Source organism: Eleutherodactylus coqui, chromosome 13 (genome assembly GCF_035609145.1).
Source record: "Eleutherodactylus coqui strain aEleCoq1 chromosome 13, aEleCoq1.hap1, whole genome shotgun sequence".
Classification (NCBI taxonomy): Eukaryota; Metazoa; Chordata; class Amphibia; order Anura; family Eleutherodactylidae; genus Eleutherodactylus; species Eleutherodactylus coqui.
This window is the reverse complement of record NC_089849.1, coordinates 352713-375774: the sequence shown is the minus strand read 5'-3', so window position 1 is coordinate 375774 and position 23062 is coordinate 352713. Positions and strand designations below refer to the sequence as shown.

Here is a 23062-nt window from a genome sequence, read left to right as displayed (position 1 = left end):
TACATAGTATCCCCACCTCTCCACCATACAGGGATTACATAGTATCCATACCCCTCCCCATACAGGGATTACATAGTATCCTCACCCCTCCACTATACAGAAATTACATAGTATCCCCACTTCTCCCTCCCTCATACAGGAATTACGTAGTATCCCCACCCCTCCCTCCCCTCTCTTACAGGGATTACATAGTATCACCCACTCCTCCATCCCCTATAAAAGGTTTACATAGTATCCCCACCCTCACTCCCTCTCTTCCTCTCCATACAGGGGTTACATCGTATCCCTGCCCTCCCCCATGCAGAAATTACATAGTATTCCCTCCCTCCCCCTCCGTCCCGAATACTGGGATTACATAGTAGTCTCCCCCTTCCCTCACCCTTAAACAGGGATTACATAGTATCACCCCCCCCCCTCCCCCATACAGGGATTACATAGTATCCCCACTCCTCCCTCCCTCACCTTCTCCCCCATACAGGGATTACATAGTATCCCCACCCCTCCACCATACAGGGATTACATAATATACCCGTACCACCATAATATATGTATTACATAGTATCCTGACCCCTCCACCATACAGGGATTACATTATATCCCCACACCTCCACCATATACGGATTACACAGTATCCCCACCCCTCCCCATACAGGCATTACATGGTATCCCCACCCCTCCACTATACACGGATTATATAGTATCCCCACCCTTCCCCATACAGGGATTTCATAGTATCCATATACCTCCAAGATACAAAAATTACACAGTATCCCCGCCCTCTACTCCATCTCTCCCTCCCCAAACAGGGTTTACATAGTATCCCCACACCTCCACCATACAGGGATAGCATAGTATGCCCACCCCTCCCCATACAGGGATTACATGGTATCCTCACCCCTCCACTATACACGGATTACATAGTATCCCGATACCTCCACGATACAGAAATTACACATTATCCCCGCCCTCTACTCCATCTCTCCCTCCCCAAACAGGGTTTACATAGTATCCCCACCCCTCCACTATACAGGGATTACATAGTATCCCCAGCCTCACTCCCTGTCTCCCTCCCCCATACAGGGGTTACACAGTATCCCTGCCCTCCCCCATGCAGGAATTACATAGTATTCCCTCTATCCCCCTCCGTCCCCAATACTGGGATTACATAGTATCCTCCCCCTTCCCTTACCCTTATACAGGGATTACATAGTACCCCCCCCTCCCCTATATCAGGGATTACATAGTATCCCCACCCCTCCCTCCCTCACCTTCTACCTCATACAGGGATTACATAGTATCCCCACCCCTCCACCATACAGGGATTACATAGTATCCCCACCCCTCCACCATACAGGGATTACATAGTATCCCCACCCCTCCACCATACAGGGATTACATAGTATCCCCACCCCTCCCCATACAGGGATTACATAGTATTCCCGCCCTCCACCATACAGAAATTACATAGTATCTCCACTTCTCCTTCCCTCACACAGGGATTACATAGTATCCGCACCCCTCCCTCCCCCCTTTTACAGGGATTACATAGTATCACCCACCTCCCCCCATACAGGAATTACGTAGTATCCCCACCCCTCCACTATACAGGGATTACATAGTATCCCCACTTCTCCTTCCCTCACACAGGGATTACATAGTATCCGCACCCCTCCCTCCCCCCTTTTACAGGGATTACATAGTATCACCCACCTCCCCCCATACAGGAATTACATAGTATCCCCACCCCTCCACTATACAGGGATTACATAGTATCCGCACCCCTCCCTCCCCCCTTTTACAGGGATTACATAGTATCACCCACCTCCCCCCATACAGGGATTACATAGTATCCCCACTCCTCCACCATACAGGGATCGCATAATATCCCCACCCCTCCACCATACAGGGATCACATAGTATCCCCCCCCCCCCATTTACAGGGATTACATAGTATCACCCTCCCCCCCCCCATACAGGAATTACGTAGTATCCCCACCCCTCCATCCCCCATACATGGATTACTTAGTATCCCCCACTTCTCCCTCCCCTATAAAAGGATTACATGGTATCCCCACCCTCACTCCCTCTCTCCCTCCCCCATGCAGGGGTTACATAGTCCCCAATACTGGGTTTACATAGTATCCTCCCCCTTCCCTCACCCTTATACAGGGATTTTATAGTATCACTCCCCCCCTCCCCAATACAGGGATTACATAGTATGCCCACCCCTCCCCAATACAGGGACTATATAGTATCCCCACCCCTCCACTATACAGGGATTACATAGTATCCATACCCCTCCCCATACAGGGATTACATAGTATCCCCACCCCTCCACCATACAGGGATTACATAGTATCCCCACCCCTCCCCATACAGGGATTACATAGTGTCCTCACCCGTCCAATATACAGGGATTACATAGTATTCCCGCCCTCCACCATACAGAAATTACATAGTATCCCCACTTCTCCTTCCCTCACACAGGGATTACATAGTATCCGCACCCCTCCCTCCCCCCTTTTACAGGGATTACATAGTATCACCCACCTCCCCCCATACAGGAATTACGTAGTATCCCCACCCCTCCACTATACAGGGATTACATAGTATCCCCACTTCTCCTTCCCTCACACAGGGATTACATAGTATCCGCACCCCTCCCTCCCCCCTTTTACAGGGATTACATAGTATCACCCACCTCCCCCCATACAGGAATTACATAGTATCCCCACCCCTCCACTATACAGGGATTACATAGTATCCGCACCCCTCCCTCCCCCCTTTTACAGGGATTACATAGTATCACCCACCTCCCCCCATACAGGGATTACATAGTATCCCCACTCCTCCACCATACAGGGATCGCATAATATCCCCACCCCTCCACCATACAGGGATCACATAGTATCCCCCCCCCCCCCATTTACAGGGATTACATAGTATCACCCTCCCCCCCCCCCCCATACAGGAATTACGTAGTATCCCCACCCCTCTATCCCCCATACATGGATTACTTAGTATCCCCCACTCCTCCCTCCCCTATAAAAGGATTACATGGTATCCCCACCCTCACTCCCTCTCTCCCTCCCCCATGCAGGGGTTACATAGTCCCCAATACTGGGTTTACATAGTATCCTCCCCCTTCCCTCACCCTTATACAGGGATTTTATAGTATCACTCCCCCCCCTCCCCAATACAGGGATTACATAGTATGCCCACCCCTCCCCAATACAGGGACTATATAGTATCCCCACCCCTCCACTATACAGGGATTACATAGTATCCCTAACCCTCCACTATACAGGTATTGCATAATATCCCCACCCCTCCACCATACAGGGATTACATAGTATCCATACCCCTCCCCATACATGGATTACATAGTATCCCCGCCCTCCACCATACAGAAATTACAGAGTATCCCCACTTCTCCTTCCCTCATAGAGGGATTACATAGTATCCCCACCCCTCCCTCCCCCCTTTTACTGGGATTACATAGTATCCCCACCCTTCCCTCACCCTTATACAGGGATTACATAGTATCACCCCCCTCCCCCACCCCAATACAGGGATTACATAGTATCCCCACCCCCCTTTTACAGGGATTACATAGTATCACCCCCCCCATACAGGAATTATGTAGTATCCCCACCCCTCCATCCCCAATACTGGGATTACATAGTATCCCCGCCCTTCCCTCACCCTTATACAGGGATTACATAGTATCACCCCCCTCCCCTGTTCAGGAATTACATAGTATTCCCTCCCCTCCTTCCCCTATACATGGATTACATAGTATTCCCCACTACTCCCTCCCTTATAAAAGGATTACATAGTATCCCCACCCTCACTCCCTCTTTCCCTCCCCCATATAGGGTTAACATAGTATCCCTCCCCCTCCCTCCCCCATACAGGGATTACATAGTATCCCCACTTCTCTCTCTCCCATACAGGAATTACATAGTACCCCCTCCCCCCCCATACAGGGATTACACAGTATCCCCACCCCTCTCCCATACAGGGATTACATAGTATCACCCCCTCCCCCCTCCCCCCATACAGGAATTACGTAGTATCCCCACCCCTCCACTATACAGGGATTACACAGTATCCCCACTCCCCACCATACAGGGATCGTATAATATCCCCACCCCTCCACCATACAGGGATCACATAGTATCCCCCCCCCCCCCATTTGCAGGGATTACATAGTATCACCCTCCCCCCCATACAGGAATTACGTAGTATCCCCACCCCTCCATCCCCCATACATGGATTACTTAGTATCCCCCACTCCTCCCTCCCTATAAAAGGATTACATGTTATCCCCACCCTCACTCCCTCTGTCCCTCCCCCATGCAGGGGTTACATCGTCCCCAATACTGGGTTTACATAGTATCCTCCCCCTTCCCTCACCCTTATACAGGGATTTCATAGTATCACTCCCCCCCTCCCCAATACAGGGACTATATAGTATCCCCACCCCTGCACTATACAGGGATTACATAGTATCCCCGCCCTCCACCATACAGAAATTACATAGTATCCCCACTTCTCCTTCCCTCATAGAGGGATTACATAGTATCCCCACCCATCCCTCACCCTTATACAAGGATTATATAGTATCACCCCCCTCTCCCCTCCCTAATACAGGGATTACATAGTATCCCCACCCCCCTTTTACAGGGATTACATAGTATCACCCACCTCCCCCTCCCCCCATACAGGAATTACGTAGTATCCCCACCCCTCCATCCCCCATACATGGATTACATAGTATCACCCCCCTTCCTCTTAGTCCCCAATACTGGGATTACATAGTATCCCCGCCCTTCCCTCACCCTTATACAGGGATTACATAGTATCACCCCCCTCCCCTATTCAGGAATTACATAGTATTCCCTCCCCTCCTTCCCCTATACATGGATTACATAGTATTCCCCACTACTCCCTCCCTTATAAAAGGATTACATAGTATCCCCACCCTCACTCCCTCTTTCCCTCCCCCATACAGGGTTACCATAGTATACCTCCCCCTCCCTCCCCCATAAAGGGATTACATTTTATCCCTACTCCTCACTCACCCTCTCCCTCCCCCCTATACAGGGATTACTTAATAACCCAATTTCTCCATCCCCCATACAGGGATTACATAGTATTCCCACTTCTCTCTCTCCCATACAGGAATTACATAGTATCCCCACCCCTCTACCATACAGGGATTACATAGTATCCCCACCCCTCTACCATACAGGGATTACATAGTTTTTCCACCCTTCTATTCCTCTCCCATACAGGAATTACATTGTATCCCCACCCCTTCATCCCTCTGAAATACAGGGATTACATTGTATTCCGACCCCTCCCTCCCCCATACAGGGATTACATGGTATCCCCAACCCTCCCTCCCCCATACAGGGATTACATGGTATCCCCAACCCTCCCTCCCCCATACAGGGATTACATGGTATCCCCAACCCTTTCTCCCTATACATGGGTTACATAGTATCTGTGCCTTCCCCCATATAGGAATTACATAGTATCCCCGCCCTCCCCTATGCAGGAATTACATAGTATCCTTCCTCCCTCCCCGTCCTTCTCCAATATTTGGATTACACAGTATCCTCCCTCTTCCCTCCTCCTTATACAGGGATTACATAGTATGCCCACCACTCCACCATATAGGGATTACATAGTATCCCCACCCCTTCCCATACAGGGATTATATAGTATCCCCTCCCTTCCCCATAATGGGATTACATAGTATCCCCACCTTTCCTCCCCTTTATACAGGAATTACATAGTATCACCCCCACCCCCATACAGGCATTACATAGTATCCCCACCTCTCCACCATACAGGGATTACATAGTATCCCCACCCCTCCACCATACAGGGATTACATAGTATCCCCACCCCTCCACCATACAGGGATTACATAGTATCCCCACCCCTCCACCATACAGGGATTACATAGTATCCCCACTCCTCCACCATACAGGGATTACATAGTATCCCCACCCCTCCCCAAACAGGGATTACATAGTATCCGCACTCCTCCACCATACAGGGATTACATAGTATCCCCACCCCTTCCCAAACAGGGGATACATCGTATCCCCACCCTTCACCATACGGAAATTACATAGTATCCCCCCCCCCCCCATACAGGGATTACATAGTATCACCCCTTTCCCCCATACAGGAATTAGGTAGTTTTCCCACCCCTCCCTCCCTCATACGGGGATTACATACTACCCCCCACCCTCTCTATCTCTCTCCCTCCCCCATACAGGGTTTACATCATATCCCTACCCCGAACTCACCCTCTCCCTCCCCCCATACAGGGATTACATAATATCCCCACTTCTCCAACCCTCCATACAGGGATTACATAGTATTTTTCCATTCCCTCCCCCATACAGGGATTACATAGTATCCCCCACTCCTCCCTCCCCCATACAGGGATTACATAGTATTCCCACCCCTCACTCACCCCCTCCCTCCCCCCCATACAGGGATTACTTAGTATCCCTATTTCTCCATCCCCCATACCGGAATTACATAGTATTTCCACCCCTCCCTCCCACATACAGGGATTTCATAGTATCCCCACCACTTGATCCCTCCCCATACAGGGATTACATAGTATCCCCACCCCTCCCTCCCTATACAGGGATTACATAGTTTCCAAACTCCCCCTCCGCCATACAGGGGTTACATAGTATCCCTGTCCACCCCCCTCCCCCATACAGGAATTACATAGTATCCCTGCCCACCCTCCCCCATACAGAAATTACACAGTATCCCCACCCCTCCCCATACAGGGATTATATAGTATCCTCTCCCTCTCTCATACTGGGAATACATAGTATCTCCTGCCTCCCCCATACTGGGATTACATAGTATTCCCTCCCTCCCCCTTATACAGGGATTACATAGTATCATCCCACTCCCCCCTACTCCATATATAGAGATTATATAATTTCCCTAACTCTCCCTCTCTCCCTCCCCCATACAGGGATAACATATTTTCACCACCCCTCCACCATACAGGGATTACATTATATCCCCACACCTCCACCATATAGGGGTTACATAGTATCCCCACCCTCGATCAAACAGAAATTACATAGTATCCCCACTTCTCCCTACCCCATACAAGGATTACATAGTATCACCCACCTTCCCCCTCCCCCATACAGGAATTACTTACTGGGATTACATAGTACCCCCTCACTCACCCCCTCTCTCCCCCCATACAAGAATTACTTAGTAATAATAATAATAATCTTTATTTGTATAGCGCCATCATATTCCGCAGCGCTTACATAGACAGGGGGGAATACAGAAAGACAAAATACAAACATTACAGAACCACGGTTACACATAGTAATCAGTTGATGGAAACAATAGGGGTGAGGGTCCTGCTCCAACGAGCTTACATACTACAAGTAATGGGGTGATACAGAGGGTAAAGGGGCTGGAGATGTGCACGGTATGGCGAAGTGTGAGGGATGCTATACACATAGACAATGGTCAGACATTTAGCCGTGTGACGGCAGAAACGGTGTGACTGCAGGACCGGTTTATGATGGCTAGCAGGGATTGCAGTCAGTAGGTCAGGGAGCATGTTATCAGGCGGAGTACAGAGGGGTTTGTTTAGGGAATGCGGTATGCCTCCCTGAAGAGGTGCGTCTTTAGAGCACGCCTGAAGTTCTGCGAGTCCTGGATTGCTCGGGTAGCCTTTGGTAGTGCGTTCCAGAGGACCGGTGCTGCTCTGGAGAAGTCTTGGAGGCGGGAATGAGAAGTTCGAATTAAAGGGGCTCTCAATCTGGTTTCATTAGCAGAGCGGAGAGCCCGGGCTGGGTGATGGATTGAGATAAGGGAGGCGATATAGGGTGGCGCTGCGCTGTGGATGAGGGATACAATATAGGGTGGCGCTGCGCTGTGGATGAGGGATACAATATAGGGTGGCGCTGCGCTGTGGATGAGGGATACAATATAGGGGAGCGCTGCGCTGTGGATGAGGGATACAATATAGGGGGGCACTGCGCTGTAGATGAGGGATACAATATAGGGGGCGCTGTACTGTGGAGGGCTTTGTGGATGAGGGTAGTGAGTTTGAATTGAATTCTGTATTTAACGGGCAGCCAGTGCAGTGACTGGCACAGGGCAGAGGCGTCCGAGTAGCGGCTGGACAGGAAGATGAGCCTGGCTGCCGCATTCAGGATGGACTGGAGAGGGTAGAGTCTGGTGCAGGGGAGGCCGATCAGCAACGAGTTGTAGTAATCGAGCCAGGAGTGGATGAGGGCGACAATAAGCGTTTTTAACGTCTCCACAGTGAGAAAAGAGCGGATTCTTGCGATGTTCTTGAGGTGCAGCTGACATGTTCGGGCCAGAGATTGGATGTAGGGGGCAAAAGAGAGATCAGAGTCAAATATGACTCCAAGGCAGCGGGCATGTTGTCTATGAGTTATGGTGGCGCCACACACTGAGATGGAGATGTCAGGAGGAGGGCGGTTAGTGGAGGGCGGAAATACCAGTAAGTCAGTTTTAGAGAGGTTTAGTTTTAGGTAGAGAGAGGACATGGTGTTAGAGACAGCGGACAGACAGTCGGTGATGTTTTGGAGGAAGGGTGCAGAGATGTCACGGGCAGAGGTGTATAGCTGGGTGTCATCAGCATAGAGGTGGTATTGGAGGCCAAAACTCCTGATGGTTTGTCCAATAGGGGCTGTGTGGATAGAGAAAAGAAGGGGGCCGAGGACCGAGCCCTGGGGACCCCAACAGCAAGGGGAAGAGGAGGGGAGGTAGAGCCAGCAAAGGAGACACTGAAAGAGCGGTCAGATAGGTAAGAGGAGAACCAGGAGAGGGCAGTATCCTTTAGGCCAATGGAGCGTAGCATACTGAGGAGGAGTTTGTGGTCAACAGTGTCAAACGCTGCAGAAAGGTCGAGGAGGATCAGTAGGGAGTAGTCGCCCCTCGATTTGGCTGTCAGTAGGTCATTGGATACCCTAGTAAGGGCAGTTTCTGTCGAGTGTTGAGGTCGGAAGCCAGACTGTAGGGGGTCTAGGAGAGAGTTCTCTGATAAATAGCTTACAAGGCGGGAGTAAACCAGGCGTTCTAGTAGTTTGGAGATGAAGGGGAGGTTTGAGATGGGTCGGTAGTTGGCAGCATCGGTCGCGTCCAGAGTCGGTTTCTTTAGCAGCGGGGATATGATGGCGTGTTTGAAAGAAGAGGGAAAGATGCCAGAGGTCAGAGAGAGGTTGAATATAGTGGTGAGATGGGAGATGACCACTGGGGAGAAGGAACGGAGGAGGTGTAAGGGGAGAGGGTCGCTAGCGCAGGTGGTGGGGTGGTAGTATACCCACTTCTCCATCCCCCATACCGGGATTACATAGTATCCCCACCCCTCTTTCCCCCATACAGGGATTACATAGTATACCCCCAAATACAGGAATCACATAGTATCCCCACCCCTCCCTCCCCATACAGAAATCAAATAGTATCCCCACTTCTCTCTTCCCGATATAGGGGTTACATAGTACCCCCTCCTTCCTTCCTTCCTTCCTTCCTTCCTTCCTTCCTTCCCCATACAGGGATTATATAGTATCCCCAACCCCCTCCGCCATACAGGGATTACATAGTATCCCCACTTCTCCCTCCCCCATATATGGATTACATAGTACCCCCACTCCTCCCTCCACCATACAGGAATTACATAGTATCCCCACCCCTCCCTCCCCCCTTTTACTGGGATTACATAGTATCCCCGCCCTTCCCTCACCCTTATACAGGTATTACATAGTATCACCCCCTCCCCAATACAGGGATTACATAGTATGCCCACCCCTCCCTGCCCTATGCAGGGATTATATAGTATCCCCACCCTTCCCTACCCCCTTATACAGGGATTACATAGTATCACCCCTCCCCCCATACAGGGATTACATAGTATTCCCTGCTTCCCCCTTATACAGGGATTACATTATATCTCCCCCCCTCCCCCGTACAGGGATTACATAGTATCCCCACCCCTCCCTCTTTCTCTTTCCCTTTCCCATACAGGGGTTACATAGTATTCCCTGCTTCCCCCTTATACAGGGATTACATAATATCACCCCGTCCCCTCCCCCGTACAGGGATTGCATAGTATCCCCACCCCTCCCTCTTTCCCTCCCCCATACAGGGATTACATAGTATCCCCTGCTTCCCCCTTATACAGGGATTACATTATATTACCCCCCCCCCCCCCCGTACAGAAATTACATAGTATCCCCACCCCTCCCTCTTTCTCTTTCCCATACAGGGATTACATAGTATCTCCTGCTTCCCCCTTATACAGGTATTACATAGTATCACCCCTCCCCAATACAGGGATTACATAGTATCCCCGCCCTACACCATACAGAAATTACATAGTATCCCCACTTCTCCCTCCCCCATACAGGGATTACATAGTATCCCCGCCCCTCCCCATGCAGGGATTACATAGTATGCCCACCCCTCCCTCCCCTATGCAGGGATTATATAGTATCCCCACCCTTCCCTACCCCCTTATACAGGGATTACATAGTATCACCCCTCCCCCCATACAGGGATTACATAGTATTCCCTGCTTCCCCCTTATACAGGGATTACATTATATCTCCCCCCCTCCCCCGTACAGGGATTACATAGTATCCCCACCCCTCCCTCTTTCCCTTTCCCATAAAGGGGTTACATAGTATCCCCTGCTTCCCCCTTATACAGGGATTACATAATATCACCCCCCCCCCCTTCCCCCGTACAGGGATTACATAGTATCCATACCCCTCCCTCTTTCCCTCTCCCATACAGGGATTACATAGTATCCCCTGCTTCCCCCTTATACAGGGATTACATTATATCACCCCCCCCCCGTACAGAAATTACATAGTATCCCCACCCCTCCCTCTTTCTCTTTCCCATACAGGGATTACATAGTATCTCCTGCTTCCCCCTTATACAGGGATTACATAATATCACCCCCCCCCCCCGTACAGGGATTACATAGTATCCCCACTTCTCCCTCCCCATGCAGGGATTACATAGTATCCCCACCCCTCCCTCCACTTTATACAGGGATTACATATCACCCCCTCCCCCATACAGGGATCACATAGTATCCCCACCCCTCCCTCTTTCCCCCTCCCATACAGGGATTACATAGTATCCCCGCCCTCCACCATACAGAAATTACATAGTATCCCCACCCCTCCCTCTTTCCCTCTCCCATACAGGGATTACATAGTATCCCCTGCTTCCCCCTTATAGAGGGATTACATTATATCACCCCCCCCCTCCCCCGTACAGGGATTACATAGTATCCCCACTTCTCCCTCCCCATGCAGGGATTACATAGTATCCCCACCCCTCCCTCCACTTTATACAGGGATTACATATCACCCCCTCCCCCATACAGGGATTACATAGTATCCCCACCCCTCCCTCTTTCCCTCTCCCATACAGGGATTACATAGTATCTCCTGCTTCCCCCTTATACAGGGATTACATTATATCACCCCCCCCCCCTCCCCCGTACAGAAATTACATAGTATCCCCACTTCTCCCTCCCCATGCAGGGATTACATAGTATCACCCACCTCCCCCATACAGGGATTACATAGTATCCCCACCCCTCCCTCCCTCATACAGGGATTACATAGTACCCCCACCCTCCCCTCCCCCTTATATAGGGATTACATAGTATCACCCCCCTCCCCATACAGGGATTACATAGTATCCCCACCCTTTCCTTCCCCATACAGGGATTACATAGCACCCCTTTCCTGAGCGGAGCGATCAATGATTGACAGCCTCCTCTGTACGTACAGAGATACATATATATATACACAGATAGCTCCGCCCACTGAACTGTTCAGCTCAGAATTTGCAGAGAAGTTCTACTGAGTCTGTCCTGTAAGATATCGGTCCGCTCGGCTCTATAACATGATGCCGGCAGCACGGACCGCGTGTGCGAGCTGACTAATGCCACCTCCCATGAAAACTACACGCCCCCCTTTATCTTCATTGGCTTTTCCAAAAAAGTTGGCCAGGAAGTCTGGTTCGTGGCTCTGTTCCATCTGGGAACGCGCAGCTTGTGTTCTAACTAAAAGTGCGCCATTTATTGGTCTAGTAATCAATTGATAAATCTGAAGGGATTCCTGTTTTAAGTAAGCCTCGTTAGTCAGAATTTGTAAGACCTCCTGTTTAAGGACTGTGGGCAGCTGCATGGCATTCTGGGAGCCAACCCACTTGAAACAGTCGCTACGATTTGGAGTGGTAGCCTCCTTCTGAAAAGTGGTTTAATGGGTCCCAAGTAGTTAAAGATTGGGGGTGGTGGGGTATGAAAATCCGAGATGGGAAGAACTCCTTAATATTTGCTTCTACGTCTCGGAGTCTGCTCGCAGCCGCGTTGGGGCTTTCCGTCTCCTTTCCGTTTTTGGAGAGGAGAAGCTGAATTAAAACATCAGTTTTTTTCTGCGTAGATTTCAACGGGTTCAAAAACACAAGAATAAACCAAACGGAAGAGAAGCGAAAAGAAACCTTTCCATTGGAATTAGTGGGAAAATTAATCCCCTCCGTTTATTTCTGTTTTAATTCCGTTTCTCTGCTTTAAAAACAAAAGAAGAAAAGGCCTTTAGCCGCCGCACAAGCGCTGGTGACCGCTGCGGCGCTGAGAGCGGCGTGTTGAGGCGTCTTTGTCAGTGTCTCCCTCCGTGTTTCCGGCGTACTTTGTGTAAACTGATGACGTCACGTTTTTCCCTTCCCGGTGGCATAGTAAGCACGCAGCCTTTTACAGTGTTTACGCCATTTTTAATGCAGCCCATTCCTTTCGGTGAGTGATGCAGGGCGTCAAACACGTGCGATGCCCCAAAACAGATCCAGCATTCGTTTTAGCACAATGTATAAACGCTGCATTAAGATGCTTCGTTCAGTGTTAAAATACTTGATAAACGCTGTAAACAGCCGCCCGTGTAAGAGGCCTTAGTGAGCGCTCCAGAGCTGAACGCCCGCCGTCTCCGCACAAACAATAAGACACTATTTTCTTCTTTCGATAATTTAGCGTGTTTTCAGTGACGTCTCGCCAGTCATGTCTTATACATGTAATTTACACACATGCAGGCGCTCATAGGGGCCATCTATACATTATATAGAGGCAGATATAACGTCTTCAGTTGACCACTTACCCCTCACTACAGCGGCTTGCAGGGGCCTCTGTGGGTGGAGCTTCCTGCTGGGGGTGGAGCTTCCTGTTGGTCTCTTGTAGCCTCAGTGGCGCTCCTTCCATGCCGGGAGGTTTGCAGCGACCTATCTATGCACATGTTGGTGCCTCAGATTGCTGGGAGCCCTGGTCGTTTGCCCAGTTTGCCCCCTTCCCCCAATGCCGGCGCTGGAACACTATAGCCCCATTAGTATTGTGGGTAAAGGCCCATGTAAACACGATGATTATCGCTCAAAAGCAATCTTTTGAGCAATAATCATTGTGTGCATTTACATGGCAAGATGATTGCTCAAAATTCCCTCAAACGGCAGTTTGGGTGACAGTTTTAAGCGTTCACTTTGCATAAGCTCTTAAGTAACTAATTAACCACTTAAGAGCCTATTAGTGTGTAAATGAAGGCTTCTGCTATGTACAGAGGACAGCGGGAGCAATGCCTTTTGTATACAGCTGCTGTGTTCTTGGAGAGCAGCTAAAACAATACTGTCAGTGGTATCCCGCCAAGAACTCAGCACGATGCTGATAAGTACCATTGTTAGCAATGAGCAAATAGCGCACGAATAGCGCACAATGGCCGTGCGTTTAGATACAACGATTATCGCTCAAAAGACTGCTTTTGAGCAAATTTTGAGCGATAATTATTGTGTGTAAATGGGCCTTAATGAGTCTAATCATCTGGCTGCAATGAAGAGATGTGAGTGTGGAGGTTACTGTCCTCGTAAGTGTAGATCGGTATGTGACACATAGATATCCGTCACTTATCGGCTTCACTCTTCAGGGTGAGACGAACTGCAGGTTACTGTCGGAGTGACAGGGTCTGATGGTCATATAATCAGGCGATAACATCACTGTGAGGGTCCGGGTACAATCTGGTGACTTCTGTCCCCTATGGTCGGCAGTGGTTCCTTCCATTTTAAGAAAGAAGTGGACTAAGAAGTAAGAGCATGTGAGGGCAGGGAGACTACACCGCTGAACGTGATGCACTGAAACCTACCCCAACCCACTGGGATCGAGGGCTCTAATCCCACCCACCCACTGGAAACAAGGTTCTAATTTACCTTTCCACTGGACTGAAGAGGTAGATCCAGCAGGCAGGACCACAAGTCTGGACGCTTGAGTCAATCTTGGAACGGGCCCAGTGGCTCCATAACACAAGGGAGACCTTGTATAGACCCAGGGGTTACTGGTGCCAGAGACATTTAATCAGAGGAACTGCAGGAGGGGAGACGTCTTCAGGAGACTGCCAGGTAGCACAGAGGGGAGTTGAAGGGAAAGCAAAGAAGAATCGTCTCCAGGCAGCACTGAAGGAAGCGTCGCTGCAGGCAGATCCTTTCTTGTCCTTGATTGGAGTCTGTGAATCTCTAAATGTTCTCAAATATACCTGAATGTAACCAGAATGTGCAGAAGCGGAGAACCCCTGGAGTGCGGGGGCCCCTCCGCACAGCACTGGTTGTTCTCCTGAGCCTTCGGACAGGCCGCCTGATCTTCTTCACTGACAGCTTCCTTCCTTCACCTCACACAGGAAATGTGCTAACCTTCACACAACTGCTTCTAGTTCTTCTTTCTCCTGCGCCTGCTATGTCTCTGCTCCGAGTAACTATGTGCCTGAGGTCTGAGAAATGGGTGCTGCCCGTGTGAGGATCGGGGTCTGCAACCATGATGGATTTCTTCAGTAGAAGCTCCAGAAGGATGAGGAAGAGGGAGCCAGGGCCACCCAGGACCTCAGAGGTATGGTCAGGGACTTCTCTGTAGTCGGCAGCACCGAGGGCCTCCACCTCTGTGTTTGGTGCTAATCATCCCCCTTCCTGTGTATTAGAAGGTGTCACATATAATGCATATGTGTTGTTGTAAGAAGATGTGCTGAGCTTTGCATCTTGTCTTCTGCTGGTGCTGTGTGTTTGTCCCTGTCCATATAGGGGCTCACACTGCATATGATCCATAATGCCTTCAGACCGCATACCGTATACTTGCCCCCCAAGTCTTCTTGTCTACGGCTGCCACCTGACTAGGGAGTCTTGTATTGGTGTCTGCTCGATTTCCGGGTGGAAGGAACATCTTTCTCTTTCAACGAGTTAATAATCGGATATTGTTGCTCCTTCTCTTCTGCCGCTAATATAAATCTCGTATGTAATAGATTGACCAAAGAGGTCACAAGCCCATCAACCTTCGTTGTGGTTGGGGCATCTCTTGATTGTGGTATCGGGTACTTGTGGTACACATGGGAACCTGTATCTACTAGAGGCATTCGGGCTACATGACTCAGCTGGAATGTCCTCCTCACACTCGGTCCTACAATGCAGGTAAGTTTGCAAGAAGACAACACTATGTAACCACGATAGGAATCTGTTCCCAGTGCCCAGTTCAAAGGAAATGGGACCAACCAGGACTGGGCTCCCTCTTTCCAAGGCAGTATATCCCCACTGTAAGTCCTCAAGTCACCCCAATAAGTCATGGTTTCAGGATTTCCTCAGTGTTGCACAGGTGATGTAATTATTGTCAGTCCTCAGACGTTGCTGCAGGTGGTCTTACTATATGATATCCTGAAAACATGACCTGTGGGGTCCCTGAGGACTGGAGAACACTGTTCCAAGGGTTAGGATTAGCTGTGTGGTCTACCTCTATGGTATGTACACATTATTTAATTGAGTTTGTATGCAGACTACCAGGAAGGGTCCGGATGTCCATGTCCTCACGTACTGAGAATTATATTCTCTGTATACCACATGTTGGAGGGTCAAGGTCTCACTATGAGGGTATCTTTAGACAGTGTCTTAAAGGGAACCTGTCACCAGCTACGAGCACCATATTCTAAGTCAGGGTTTCCCAAAGTGTGCTCCGCAGAGCTCTTGGGGCACTGCGAGAGCTTCGCTGGGGCTCCGATGGAGAGTCTAGGTCCACTCTCTTATCATCGCCGTAGCAGTGTCTGAATAGCCTGTACCGAGGAAATCAGCATGCAAGACCTGTGGTCGGCATAGCAATACGGATCACATGAGTTTGCTCCCGTCATGTGATCCGCGTTGCTATGCTGACCACAGGTTTTGCATGCTGATTTCCTCAGTACAGACTATCCAGACTCTGCTACAGCAGTGAGTAGAGCGGGGACCTAGACCCTCCATCGGAGCCCCGAGAAGCTCTCACTGAGCCCCAAGGGCAATGAGGGATCCTATTACTACTCGGGCTGTAATGGGGGAGCCTATTGCTACTGGGGCTGCAGTTGGGGTCCGCTATTGCTACTGGGGCTGCAGTAGGGGTCCGCTATTGCTACTGGGGCTGCAGTAGGGGTCAGCTATTGCTACTGGGGCTGCAGTAGGGGTCAGCTATTGCTACTGGGGCTGCGGTAGGGGTCAGCTATTGCTACTGGGGCTGCGGTAGGGGTCAGCTATTGCTACTGGGGCTGCAGTAGGGGTCAGCTATTGCTACTGGGGCCGCAGTAGGGGTCAGCTATTGCTACTGGGGCTGCAGTTGGGGTCCGCTATTGCTACTGGGGCTGCAGTAGGGGTCAGCTATTGCTACTGGGGCCGCGGTAGGGGTCAGCTATTGCTACTGGGGCCGCGGTAGGGGTCAGCTATTGCTACTGGAGCCGCGCTAGAGGTCAGCTATTGCTACTGGGGCCACAGTAGGGGCCAGCTTCTACTATTACTACACGGGCTGGATTTGCTGCAGAATTTACAGTAGCTGTAGTAGCAGAGTGGATGAGATTTCGAAAATCTCATCCCCACACTGTGGAAAAAATCTGCACAAAACCAGTGTGGATATTGACATGTGGTGCAGGATTTAATTCCGCAACATGTTAATTTTAAATATAATGTATATCAATAGCCCATCTAGTGTTTCTCCTTGTCCTTTTTATAACGACATAGGTAAAAATCATGTCGCGATAAGCCCAGCCCCTAACCCCTCCCCTGACCACACCCTCTGTTCCGCTTTGGGGCTCCACAAGAAACTTTTGCTTCAAAAAACGCTGCATGGCTGGAAAAGTTTGGGAACTACTGGTCTAAATCAAGGAGCAGAAGCCCAGGGGAGATTTTTTATACTTACCCAGATCCCCGCTGCTGTCACCCCCTAATGGCAGCATGCAGACGGTGCATTAGACTCAAAGCTGCATGTACTCCTATTCATCTCTATATAAGAGATAGTCCTGCTCTTAGATTATGGTGCTCATGGTTGATGACAGGGTCCCTTTAAGTGTGGTGGTTAGAGGTTTTGTAAACCTGTGGCCTTCAAGCAGGAAACATTACTGGGAAGCTGTTAATTTCACAAGCAACCAGCCAAAGTTATGCAGCAAACATTGAAATGTGTAGAAATAGCTGCTCTCTCCCTTGTAGAGACCCCTGTGTTGGGGAGCCTTCATAGAAACTGCACTGACTGGTGCAATTGGTTGCACTGTAGGTCTTGCAGTCTGGTAGTCCCTACGATAGGTTATACTGACAGGAAGGCGGCGTGTGGCTTTCTGCGCGGTCTGTTTGCAGTTTAGCTCATTACAGGAAATGAGTCCATCAATGGAAGCACAAGCGCCATCCTCCTATCGGGAGCAGCTGCTGGGTGGTTTCCGCCTTTACGGACAGGTCCAGGAAACCTCCCACTCCCCGTCTTCAGCCCCCAGTGCATCTTAGTGGAGGGATCTGTATTGGGCCCATTGTAGCAGTGATGAAATGAAAGATAGTGAGCCGAAGGCTGTGAGGAAACTGGAAAAAATGTAAAAACACAAACGCTGTACAAGAAGCCGGCTGGAGGATTTACCAGCAACAAGTTCACCAGAGCAAGGACCACCCCTGTATGACATCATCTGACAACCTGAAGAGCAGTGTCAGGATTCAGCCCTTCCATATTGGATTGTGGTCTTCCAGGACGTCCCGCTCAGCAACACATACAGATGGGGATTTATTTCTTTATGTGATTGGACAGGAGACACAAATTAAACCTCTATAAACGGGCATTGGCCTCCCCTTGTGTAACTGTCCTTCATGGTATTTGTGGACAGCAGGTGTAGTGTACAGAAGTTTCTGGGTGGTCTAAGTTGTCTTGTGCTTATGTGTTGTCAGTGTGTGATTGTTCTCAGCAAGGGAAACGACGTAATGTTGTAGATATGAGACCTTTTAATGGATAACAAAAATACATGATGTAATAATAGCGAGCTTTCGTACCAACGCAGGGTTCTTCTTCAGGCTTATGGATTGGATCTGAAGAGGCATGCATATTTATACATACTTATAACACACGTACTTATGACACGGCACAGATATGGATATACAGTGTATATATATATATATATATATATATATATATATATATACCTATGACAAGGCACAGACATGGATATATATATATATATATATATATATATACACACGTACTTATGACAAGGCACAGATATGGATATATATATATATATATATATATATATATATATATATATACACACACATACTTATGACAAGGCACAGATATGGATATATATATATATATATATATATATATATATATATACACGTACTTATGACAAGGCACAGACATGGATATATATATATATATATATATATATATATACACACATACTTATGACAAGGCACAGACATGGATATATATATATATACACACGTACTTATGACAAGGCACAGATATGGATATATATATATATATATATATATATATATATACACGTACTTATGACAAGGCACAGACATGGATATATATATATATATACACACATACTTATGACAAGGCACAGACATGGATATATATACACACATACTTATGACAAGGCACAGACATGGATATATATATATATACACACGTACTTATGACAAGGCACAGATATGGATATGTATATATATATATACACACATACTTATGACAAGGCACAGACATGGATATATATATATATATATACACGTACTTATGACAAGGCACAGATATGGATATATATATATATATATATATATATATATATATACACATACTTATGACAAGGCACAGATATGGAGATATATATATATATATATATATATATACACACATACTTATGACAAGGCACAGATATGGATATATATATATATATATATACACACATACTTATGACAAGGCACAGACATGGATATATATATATATATATATATATATATATATACACACTTATGACAAGGCACAGACATGGATATATATATATATACATACATACTTATGACAAGGCACAGATATGGATGTGATTGGTTCGCACTTAAAAGGAATTCTGCAACAGCAAACAAACTTTTTTTGTCTAGGCACTGATAGCGGAGTGAAAGTTTTATGGTCCCTAAATTACTGTTGGAGGGGGGGAGGTCAGCAGGCTTGAATTGCTACAAGAGATACACAAACATTTTTAGCTAAACACTGATAAGGGAGTGAAAGTTTATGGTCCCTGGATTACTGTTGATGGGGGTTTTATATGAATAATAAATGTCTCACACTTCCCATTCACGCATAAATCCTGGGGAATAATTTAACCCCGTGTTCAGCGTGTCAAAGGTTGTTATCAATTTATATTCCCAAATTCTTCCGTGAGTGAATATGATGTGTATTGCATAGCTGCAGCACTGAATAGGTTACTGTCTGGGTTATGTCTGGAAATGTATCGTTTATATGTCATGTGACCTTGTTTGATATATGTGTTTGCAAGGTGCATGATTGAGATCTGTCTTTCCTGTCAGTCTTGCTGTGAGCATCCTGCTTTCAAGTGTGGAGCCTGTCTGCACACAGACACCTTTTGTCTGTGTGTAGGGAAGATGGAGGAAGCTGAGAGGATAGCCTATGTGTGTTGTGGATCCCTCTTTCTTCCCTACCCAGAGAATCGAGAGAGAGAGAGAAGCCGCAAGGATTGCGAGTCTCCAATAAGCAATGCTGCATGTATGTTCCTGCTCCGTGAGTGTGTACCGGTAGAGTTGGTGTGTTCATGGAAAGGTGTCCGGGAACAGAGATACACAGATAACTTGGCCTGTGGAAGTCCCTCTGCCCCCCATATTTCCTCCCTGTCACACCACATGTCCTCCTGAATCAGTGTCTCACCGGTGGATGTAAAACTGTTGTTGGACTGTTTTCAAGTTGTGTTCCAAGTAAACGTCTTTACTCACTGTTCCTGGTTCTGCCTTTAAACTCAACTCTGCGTTTGTGGACTCTATTTCATCATCAAGAATTCCCCATGTAGGATGGAACAGTGGTGTGACACGTGACAAAAGGACTAAGGTAACCATTACTGGGTTAACCTATTTAATTGCTGGCGCTCTGCCCCTTGGACATGTCCCTGGTCACCCTCCAGGTGGGAGATGGTAGAGCCACCGTGACAAGGCCTAAACTCTACCCCGCTGTCTCCTAGGCTGGGGCCCGCTCCTTTGGCGCTGCAGGCTACTCCTTCACAGCATTTGTTCTATTCCTTTCAAAGGTTGGACTTTCATAAGCTTAAGTTTTTTTTCTGGGACTACAGTATTGATGGTCTGTTCTCAGGATAAGCCATTAATAGTTGATTGGTGGGGGGTCTGCCGCACTGGCAATCAGGTGAGTGCTGCTGTCCCTTCAGTCCATACCAGGCACAGTGCTATGCATCGTGTAGTGGTAGTGCCTGGTATTGCAGCTCAGTCCCATTTCATTGAATGGCACTGAGGTCCTTACAAGCCATGTGACATCACAGGCCTAAGAGGAGGCCTCCGCACTCACACAAATGCCCCTGCCTTTTCAGTTAGCTGATTGTGGTGATTAATAGATTATTGATGAGCTACTCTGAGGGTGAGTCGTCACGAGTATAGTGCCAGAAAGTAATGGCATTGGGTACACTCTGCCGGGCTATCAGTGTGCTCTTGATGAGTATTAGAGGTTATTGGCTGTTGATGCTGATGGCGCTACAAACCATGACTCCATGTTGACCAGCTGTGTGGTGCTTCAAAATAGCGGACGGATCAGCCTGACTGTCATGTCGCCTCCAGACCCTCGCATGGAGATCATTATCATTGAGACAGAACCTCCATTCATCGCTTAACACCACACCGTGCCATTCGTTGTGCCAGGTAGCTCTGGAGTGACAACACTGCGAGCGTTCGCGACGATGGGGTTGTGGGGGGAGTCTTTGCAACAGACAGCTGGATCATAAACCTGCTAAGAAATTGTCATCTTGATATTGGAGCATCTAAACCTGCCCGTACGCTCCGCAGGATGTCACAAGCTGTGGATGGCGCTGGACGCGTAGATCTGCACGTGGTGATTGTCTCAGGAGAGAAGTCTTTGGATCTCATTCTTTGTTACAAGATGCCCTAAACACTTGTAAGCGGTTTGGATTCATGGCGGTGTGCTACTTGTCTATCTGCTCTCTTTATTTGGTACGACCCCTTCCTTGTGTGTCCTCCAACTGTGGGGTCCACTGTGTCTCTTCCCCGGTGTCTCCTCTCGACGCTTCTCTTTTCTTGAGTTGGTTGATGGGTGTGGGAACTTATTTAGTCACCAGGAAGGAATTCAACTTATTTAAGAGACAATAACGGAGCAAATTGTTGATGAGTAATGAGATGCCGTCACCAAACTCGCATGGCAGTGGATATAAACAAGGTGCCGCCTGCGAGAATGTTAGTTGGGCAGGAGCAACTTTAGTCTTTGAATGTGATGAATTTCATTGGTATGTGCGCCAAATCAGTGACTCTAACTCTTCCCTAAAGTGCACGTGAATGTTAACTCCATTGGCTTGTAGGGTGTTATCTGCCATTGGCTGAACCAAAATTACTCAAAACATTGAAGGCTTGTCCATTACATGGGAGTCCATTATCAGTTTTGACTAATTGTAGAATACTAGAAACGTGCCCACCTCTGTAAGACCCCGGAAGTAGAGTCTGAAGAGGTGAATATTCATCAGTTGTCACCAGAACCTATCGCCCGTTAGTAAGTGGAGCTTCGATTTCAGCCATTGTAGACATGTTCTTCTAGCTCTTTCACTTCTTGTCCATATGCTTTCTCTTCTGGAAGGCGGAGGGATGCTGCGGGTGAGGGCAGGGGGCGCCACGAGCCATCAACTCACTGTTACTTGTTCTCTTGTAGGTGGTAAATGAAGAGGAAGCTCCGTCTCCCATCTATGCCAACTTGGAAGACTTTTGTAGAGCCGGGCTGAGGCAGAGAACGTCCTACTCCGCCAGCACCATAGAGGACTGGGAGACTCACACAGATAAGAGGAGTGGACAACTTTTCTACTACAACTGTGTGACTGGGGAGACCACCTGGGATTGTCCTTTTGACCAAACGGAGGATACGCTTCAGTCGCCCATCTCTCTGGCTTCCCTGAGCCCTCTACCCGGAGAACCAGAGTTTGAGAAACATTTTGATGAGTCCAGTGGGCAGTTCTACTTCTACAATTTAGTGACGGGAGAGACCTCCTGGGATCCACCTCCAGAGAGCGAGCCACATCTGCCAGCAGGGAGGCCAATGTTCTCTCCTTATGGATCAGTGGACAGAAGGGTTGGTATAGGAGTATATAGGATATCCCCTCCCAGTGCACCACCACTACCAGCCCACAGGTGGCGTTATCTGCATTATGGTTTATCCAGCAGCTGGAATGTAAAATGATACCTAACATCATTGATTTAATCGGATGACTGAGAAGGTTCATGAAGTCTCATTCAGTGTCTATGATGAATTCTGTTCATGCAGGCGGTGGAGGTGTCCTTGGCAACTGAGTGTTTATATCCTCCTGTATCTGGACTACCAGGGTATCAGAATCAGCTGTTGTCCTATCGGTTGCCTGTGTTTTGGGAGCTCGTGGTAGGGCTGATACTGACTAGCTCTCCGTTAGGTTGCTTCTGGGCTTTGAGT

The 23062-nt window shown here is 48.3% G+C and overlaps 1 protein-coding gene across 4 annotated transcripts in view; it reads left to right on the top strand.

The window, feature by feature from the left end:
* Nucleotides 1-23062, top strand: part of ARHGAP27 (Rho GTPase activating protein 27) — a 79291-nt gene that overhangs the window by 32581 nt on the left and 23648 nt on the right. For 3 of the 4 annotated variants that reach the window (XM_066586889.1, XM_066586891.1, XM_066586893.1), the window contains one exon: nt 22295-22708. In XM_066586889.1, the coding sequence (XP_066442986.1) occupies nt 22295-22708 (414 nt within the window). Of the gene's footprint in view, nt 1-14799; nt 14975-22294; nt 22709-23062 lie in introns of those variants that run through there. The other variant, XM_066586892.1, reaches the window with a different exon arrangement.